Here is an 8,777-nt window from a genome sequence, read left to right on the forward strand (position 1 = left end):
AAGAGAAGCCAGTCTATGATTGAATGTTTTCAAGAGTTATTGTTATGAATCTCCTTGATGTTTTATTTAACTCAAGCATTTAAACCACACCTGATTTATGATGTTTTACTAAGCTTTGAACTTATGTTTAGTATAAAAATAGTTTTTTTTTACTACAGTTATTTGTTGTTAACTCACCACTCACAGGAATTTTTGGGTCATCTTTTCCTTAAAATTTTTCTCATGGTGGCATAGATTTAATAACACTAGCCTACAATGCAACATGTAATTATGCAGGTAATAAATTTTGTATCTAAGAGAGTTATTTGGAGGCACTTAGATTTTCAAATGTTCCATCTGACGATCATTAAGAGGTAACTACCTTTTGCATTGCATTAGTTAAAAATGGTGGGTGGTTGAATATATAGAAAGTCAAGCTCTTAGCAAAGAAACGGGTCTAACTCCATTTTGAAATTGATTTAAGGGCCTTTGGAACAAGAAAATGAAGTTATGAACTTTAATAAATAATAAAGTCTGAAAATTTGTGAACTTTTAGAGTTCATCGTGTATAAAGAGTTAATAAAGCATAAAATTAATGCTTTTTAGTCATAGGTCCATAAATTTTATAGACTAAATAAGTAGTAGTGTTCATAATTCCACCGTCCCGACACCTTAGGTCAAACATCCCTTGAAAATTTTTCATAGATGAAACGGTACGAGGATGTCAAGCTTCTTACCTAATATATAAAGAGTATTATTTTTCACACCTAGAGAAGGAAATGAAGTAGCAAATGCGTTGACTAGTCTACCTTCCCTAATAAGTAATAACTTATGAGACCGTGCTTCCCACCATGGACTCAAACACATCACTCATATGCCAACTTTGTCTTTACCAAATGTTCTGAGAATTTTGTTTTTGTCTTGTTTCTGTTTTTTTCTTAATAAAAATAAATCATTGCAAATGATTTAAAAGAAAATGTTAAAATCTCAATTATATTTATGATATTAAATTTTTATCGACATGTCAAACATTTTCATTGATATTTCTACATTGTCATTAATTCAACATCGACGATATTTCTATTATATCATACAAATCATGAAACATAAAACTAAATAACAAAATGTCACATAAGTAAATATAATATGAATAATAAAAATTTTAACTTATTTATTTATTAATTTAAATACTTTTTATTTTTTATTTTTTTTATAGTTTTTTCTAAAAAATATTCATGTACGTTGATATCTTTTATTGATATTTTTTAAAAAACTGAGACCTTTTCATTAAACAGAAATATTTGAAACCTTAATTATACGACGTGTGTTTTATTTTAATTCATATATTTTAAAATCCCAAATTTAATAGCTCTCATATTATATTACTTTTTAAATAAATGTACATTATGACGAAATCCTATTACTACTATTTTAGTAAACTCTAGAAGTTAAATTTAATGAAGACAACTAATTTCCAAATTAGTTTAAAGATTGGAGGTAATAGTTCTACCTTGAAAATAAATCATATTGGTGCATCTGAGTTAAAAGTGAAGACACGCCACGTGGACAGTTTTCTCCCACGAATGTTGAATATATTTTCTGATTCAATGTCGGACCACTTGTTTCTATTGTGTCTCCTTAGTTGGAACATGGAGCAACACAATGATTGTAATATGATTTAAAAAAAAAAAACATTTCTACATTCTCCCAAAAAATAACCATACAATGTATTTTTATACAAATAACCAAATAATATTATAAGGGTTTAATACCATCTTAAATTATCAATTAATCCAAAAGTTTAAGATAGTGAGTAAAAATAGATTTAATTATATATCATCTAACAAATCAAATATAGTAATTTTAATCTCCAAGACCTTGTATGATTACTTTTTTTTTTTTTTTTTTTTTTTTTTTTTGAAAATTTGTGCGAATTAGTAGACTATTACACAACTCACTAACTTTGTCTGGGATGGGGTTAACTATTATTTGTTAGTGGTCCGATACTCTTTTTAACAATATTTCTATCCATAGTATTTTAGGAGGATTTTGAAAAATAAAAAAAATAATAAGGGAAATTATTTACACAAAATAACAAATTTTTAATCTTTTTTTATAGAGGCTAATAGAAGTCTATCAATGTTTATTAGTATTAGACGTTGATAGAAGTCTATCATTTGTAGACATTGTAAGTCTATAGATGTCTATTAGTGCTTTTTTTTTTGTTATTTTTGTAAATAATTTGACATTTTTTTTTAAGTAAAAAGTTATATATATATATATATATATATATTTAAAAAAATCAAGTCAAATTTTAAAAAATAAAAGAAATAATGAAAAATTGGCTATGAAGTTATCAAATGATTCTTTAATAAAGATGAAACTCATTATAGATAAATTATGATAAACAAACACAGCTTTGGATAACAAAGAGCTTATCTTTTTTTAAAAAAAAAATATTAAGAAATAGGTCAACAAATTAAGTGACGCTCAGTTACATCTAACAATTATTAAGATTTGATTAAAATATCATTTTGGCACATGTATCTTGGTCTAGTTCATGCATCTTCAATTGTTCAAATTTAGTCATTTAATTTCAATAAATCTTAATTTTAGCCATTTAAAGTTAATTTATATCAAACAACAACAACAATAATTTTTATTCAAGAAAAAATGCCACATAAATGTATTTTCAAAAATTATTTAGCAAAGAGAGAAAACTCATAATTAAACTAACATAAATATTTTAAGACTTGTTCAAAGAGTAGGAAGTAAAATTGAATATATTTTTTTGTTCAAACAAAAATTGAATGACCTTAGAATTGGAGGACAATCATATTTTGGTGATTACATTTCATAATTTCTCTTTTAACTATTATTTTTCTTCCTTTTTTTATTTCATTTAAATTAGACAAGCCCTAATTTTAATGGGAAACTAAATTTAAATACATTGACAATAGTAGATGCGAATATTGAATTTTTGATAAATGGTGTCTTAAACTATACATATTTGCAATTCATACTCACAATCGCCACACATTTATAGCTTAGAATGACTTCAACTTGTGATTATATATTAAGGCTTTGAAGATGACACAAAAAAAAAAAAAAAAAAAAAGAGTAAAAAATTAAATTGTGATCTAAAATTTAAAAAGAAGTGATTTCATACCCCCACTTTGCTTTTACTACGATTAAATGATAATGTTTATTTGACAAATAGAGTTATAAGTTAAAATAATGTTTATATTTGACTTATTTGACATGACAGAAGATAACACAAAAAAGTAAATAATTAAATGAAATAAAGTGACACAAAACATTAGTTTTGCCTATCAAATCTTTACTTCATATTTTATAGGTTTTACAAGTCAGAAGTGCAGATTTTCACTCCACATTTTTTAGAATTTCTAAAAGAAAAAATTGGACTGAAGCAGTACTCACAATGGCTTCAAGCCAAAGTCAGGAAGCTCTCTCTCACTCTTTTAACTTGGCTTTTTTTCTCTTTTGCATACTATTACAGTCAAACAAAACAAGAAAACAAAAAAATCTCCAGTAAGTACTCAATGGTTATGGGTCTCTGCTTCAGATACTTTCTCACTGCTGGTCAAAACTAGCACAAAACACTTTGTTCCTCATATTTATTTACCAAGTCTTTTCCATCAAAGATCCTCTCCCTTGCTGCTTCTGCCTGTAAGTGAAACATGACAGGAAGAAATTCCCAGCATATCAGCACAAGAACTCGGCAAACCCGTAAAAGAAACTCGTTTTACTTCAAATTTAGATTGTTACTCCATTCTACTGTTCTAAGTCTCATTTCCCGTATGAAATTCTGCTCCAAAGATTGTTTTGAAATATTTATGAAAAAGTTAAAAGGTAATATTGCAACTTTTGAAAGTATAGAAATACTCGAGAGTATTTCTTATAATTTTAACTTATTCTTTAAAAGAAAAGGATAAGATGGGATCAAAGTCAAGAGAATCTGAAATGAAAGATAGGGACCTGTTTGTTCCAATTAATTCGGCTCATGACGACCACGAGTAGAAGCATCTGCAAGAAAGCCCCAGATTGGATGCCAATCCACATGCCCCACCCTCCTAAATTTGCCCAGAAACCAAGAGCTACAGCAACTGGATTTCCACAAAGATAGAAAGCCCCTAAATTTATATAAGCCCCTATACGCTGCCAACCACATCCTCTTATAATACCTGATTCAATAAAGAACAATTCAACTCTGCAGCATTTAACCATGCGAAAAAACCATTGCTTAGTGACATTAAACACACAAATTTAACTACCTGAAATGGTCCCTTGAACGGCATCAAATATGATTGATATACAAACTAGGGGAGCCATGATGGCAACATAATCCACAACTTCCTTTTCGCTGCTGAAAGCATAACCGAAAACATGACGAAGTGCAAAGAGGACCATGCTCACTATGATGATCTCTGTAACTGCAAGAAATATTGCTGCTCCAGCAGCTACACGAGCAGCTTGTGGCTTCCCAGCTCCTAGTTCATTTGAAACTCTGGTACTGCAGCACCAATTACAAGAACAAAAGCAATCCTTTCAAAATGTGATTAAAAATCCAACTGATTTATTCATGAGAACAAGAAAATTTGCAAAGGCCTTAACACATACCTGCCTGAACTGCCGATTCCATATGCTAATGTAAATACTGTTGTCAAGGTATTGAAGCTGTTCATAAAAGCCAAATGTCACTTGAAACGTTTTTTTTTCTTTTTCGAAGAGATTAACAGAAAGTCAAGTATTATATTTCCTTTTCACTCTTTTGTGGGTGATGTCTTTCTTGTTACAACTTCATGGTGTAAGGTGAGTAATCTTTTTGTAATAATTCTTTATCTGATATAATAGGCCAATTGTAGTCTTACTTTTTAAATTTCTTAGCCGTGAGGTTGACTCTCCTTTCTAATGAAAGATTTGATTCTTACAAAACTTTAAAGAAAAAGTCATATTTTTAATTATTTTCCATTTAATTCAGAAGAAACTCCTTCTAGAGGGGTAATAGAAGATTACCAAACAGATAGAACTGAAGATTCAAGCTCTGGATTTGGTAGAAGCCCAGACAATAAGATAATCAACTCAAATGACCACCAACTAAGGCTGCAATCACCAGCATTAGAATAAACAAATCAAAAACTAAATATTGATTAGTTGAGATGAGAACACGGAAAGTGAAAGTAGATTACCAAGTCATTACTGCAGAAGGGATAGCAAAGTGAAGGAAAACTCCAATTCCTTTAAAAAGCTCCATAGAAATTGCACTACGAGTTTTTTCACACTTGGGAGAAAATTTCATATATAAGGCCATCAAAATCACATTCAACCAATATGAAATACTCATGGCTAAAGCTCCACCAAGGTTATGGAGTCCTGTTTTATACACCAAAACCCAACAGAGGGGTATGTGCAGACAAAATGTGATCCAACTAATTCCAAGCATGGGAATCACTAAAACTTGCATCTGAAAATATCTCATAAGTGGCTGCAGAAATGCAAAAGCAATGAGCCCAGGAATAAGCCAAATCATAAACTTCCCAGCTTCACGTGATATCAAAGGATCTTGGCCAATCAAAACAAGTAGCTTCCCCATGTTGATCCATAACAGAGTTATAGGGAGGCAAACTACTAGGAGACACACCATAGCAGTGTAAATATGACTCCCAAATTTTTTATATTGTCCTGCGCCATAAGCTTGCCCACATAGAGTTTCAAGGGCACTACCCATACCTATCTGCAAGTTTAGTTCAGAGCACAGTTAGATCAGGCAACGAAATTTAGTTGATAATTTGGCAAACCAAATAGAGCCCATAGATTCATTACTTCACGTGAATGGAATATTAATTGATTGCATAAATTACAGGATTCAATGAAAATACAGTATATAATAATGTGAATATTACAGCTCCCGCTGGGAACTATCTGAAAATTAATTGGGACTGATGAGATTCTTTTAATCATTAGTAATTTGTTTGATTAATTTTATAATCTAAGACTAATCAAGAGGGAGGCACTTTCCCTCTTCCTTCCTACCTTCTTCCCACTGTCATTGTACATAGACCTACTCCATCATCATAAAGTCATTCTTCTTTTTTTAAAAAATCCGAGCGTGTCAAGCCGTGCTTACGCGAGCCTAGACTAACGACTAATCTCACGAAACAATCCAACTGATCCTATAATATTTGGGTGACAAGGAAATTTATAAAATATTATATTCTAGGTAGATGATCTCTTAGTCATTTATCAGGATCATGTCCCTTATTTACCGCCATGGTTATAAATGATTGTTCCAAAGAAGCCATTGAAGATTGTTATTTGTCTGGATCATTTAATAGTAAATATCCTCAGTTGCCAAACAAAGAAGTTGTTAGCCATGACATAGTCGTGGTTGAGCTAGCTATGACCATTTGAGTAAAAACTTGGTGGTACTTCGAAGAAATGTTAGAATGACGATTCACATTGGCTAAATATAGATCTAATTACATAGTATGAAGCATTTCTACTGAAATCGAGGGCTTATTTCCAAAGTGAACGTGGAGATGAATCAAACGCACATTGAAACTTACGATCGATGAGAAAAGAGGAAGGAGGAAGGACTTACAAGCACACTGAATCCAGTAACAGCAGCTAAAGAAACAGCTATAGCGGTACTGGAAAGAGAGAGTTCATCGAGATGACCAACAATCATCAAAGAACCAGTCTGAATCAAGAACTGAGAGAGATTGATAGCAGCCAATGGAGCGGCTAAGAAGGCAACAGTCTTGACCTCCCCAAAGAAAGCAGCCCACGTCGAATCTCTGCGATTGTCCGCCCATTCCAGCAGTGGCGAGTCGGCCATGGGCGATTTGCTAGAACTAGAAGAAACAAAACACTGAAGAAGAAGAAGAAAGAATTTAGGACAGAAACTGGGTGCAGCGATTAGGTAGTTTTAAAGGCAAATTGAGCAATAAAATACAGCTGTACGCAAAACTCGAAACGCGACGGACACGTTATTTGGCGCCATCATGTCTGACTTCTTCTTCTGTCTAGAAAATTTCCCGTGCGTGTCCGACGTGTAATTTATTTTAATATTGTTTTCATTTGACTTCATAAATACTTGAAATCCTATCTTTTTTTTTTTTAATAATAATTTCAAATTTGTGAATTTGAGATCCCAACAATTATTTTATTACTACATGCATTTAATGTGACAACCAAGATTTAATATCGTACATGTGAGAGAAAGATGAGATCTATCCACATTGTTCATTATTATTATCATTATTATTATTTAGGAGTGAGTAGAGGAGTTGAACGAACTTGGCAATTTGAAACAAATTGACCAACCCACCAACTTGAATTATAAGAATCGAATTTTGAATATTTTTTTTTGTTTGATTTGAGTTCACTCGTATCTTTCTTGGAATTAACTCATATTTTCAAGAAAAAATCTTAATATTTTTTTTTTCTATTTTTGTAAATCTCTCTCTTTTATTCTCCCTCAACACTAATCACTTAAACATAAATAAGTCTTTCTCGTTGTTTCTTCTCTTATTTGGCACTCACCTAGTCGGTAAACTAATCAACCTCATTGTTTCTTCTCATATTCTCTCGTTGGATGCTCTCACCAATAAAAAAAAGTTAAGTTGTTAATGTTCGCTAGTCGTTCTTGTTTGACATCCGTCACCCACCACTATACACTCTCTCGGTCAAACAACTGTCATTCACTACCAAAACTACCATTAGTTAAAATTTTTCATTTTAGTTTAAACCACCTTTATTTAATTTAATTTAATTTTTATCCTCTAACTTAATTAGTCACTATGTTAATTTTTATTGTACAAACACTAAAAAAAAAATTTATTATTATTTTTTTTAGTTTAGTTTATTTATATAGATAGACAATAACAGTTGGAATGCAAGTTATTGTAATGATAATTAAAACTCTTTCATTTTTCCACAACTCTTAATCAAACTTTAAATTAAACCACCTTTACCTACAATGTCTAGCAAGAAGTTGTCTAGAAATTAAACAACTTTTTCTGTGGTGGGACTATTTCACAGAAATGAGTGAGCTGGGGTAATTATATGAAAAATTAGGTGCATGTATGTATAATTATTATGATATAAGGTTCATAACACTTTATGGAAGTACTTTAAAAATTAATGTAAAAAATATTCATATATATAGAACTATAACAACGTGTAAGTTTGCTAAAATTAATATGATTTAATTGATATAGTGTTTCTATTATCAATCTTAAAATTAAATGTTTGATTTCTCACCCCACATATTTAAAAAAAAAAAAAAAAAACTCATACTTTTAAATGATGAAAATGGAGATCAATGTTAATAATTTAGTCATAATTGTCATCATTTCTTTTAATACTCTAGATAATAGATAAATTCGAACCACAAATTTCTTGTTAATACATAGGTATATGTCATTGACTGCTCACTACTTTTTTTTCCATCCATTTCAGAGAAAAAAAAAGATACATGTCTATAATATTATTATATGCGGAATGAATGAATTGTGTGATCTAATAAAATTAAAGTTGTGAAATAGGGCAAAAGATCTGCCTATTTAAATATATAGAATGTTGTGAACTAAATAAATTAGACAACAATTTTTAAAATGAAAAATGAAAAAGTCTTATTCAATTAAAAATGGAAAGTTTGTGTCCTTTTAAATTTTTTAATCCAACCATAATCTATACTATCTAAAAAGTTGAGGGGGAGAAATATTCATTTTTCCCTTTTGCTCATTTTAGATGATGATTATAGGGTTATCCCG

General features: G+C 30.4%; 1 protein-coding gene across 1 annotated transcript; it reads right to left on the reverse strand.

Moving 5' to 3' along the window:
- Window positions 1-3,298: 3,298 nt before the first annotated feature.
- On the reverse strand, window positions 3,299-6,919 carry LOC120081241 (protein DETOXIFICATION 12-like). Its single transcript, XM_039035950.2, has 7 exons — window positions 6,602-6,919; window positions 5,190-5,734; window positions 5,017-5,103; window positions 4,621-4,677; window positions 4,275-4,513; window positions 3,979-4,184; window positions 3,299-3,667 (listed from the first exon to the last, which is right to left on the reverse strand). Exons 1-7 carry the CDS (start codon window positions 6,836-6,838, stop codon window positions 3,590-3,592), a joined length of 1,449 nt encoding a protein of 482 aa, XP_038891878.2. The 5' UTR covers window positions 6,839-6,919; the 3' UTR covers window positions 3,299-3,589.
- Window positions 6,920-8,777: the final 1,858 nt, after the last annotated feature.

This window comes from Benincasa hispida, chromosome 7, assembly GCF_027475165.1.
Source record: "Benincasa hispida cultivar pf3 chromosome 7, pf3_genome.v1.1, whole genome shotgun sequence".
Classification (NCBI taxonomy): Eukaryota; Viridiplantae; Streptophyta; class Magnoliopsida; order Cucurbitales; family Cucurbitaceae; genus Benincasa; species Benincasa hispida.

Bases quoted from the DNA above. Each gene is read 5' to 3' on its own strand.
- LOC120081241 (XM_039035950.2), bottom strand. From the start codon at position 6,838: ATGGCCGACTCGCCACTGCTGGAATGGGCGGACAATCGCAGAGATTCG. The intron at 5,735-6,601 runs GTAAGTCCTTCC...CTAAACTTGCAG, and splicing joins TTACTGGATTCAGTGTGCTT to ATAGGTATGGGTAGTGCCCT. The intron at 4,514-4,620 runs GTATGTGTTAAG...TTGGTGCTGCAG, and splicing joins GGAATCGGCAGTTCAGGCAG to TACCAGAGTTTCAAATGAAC.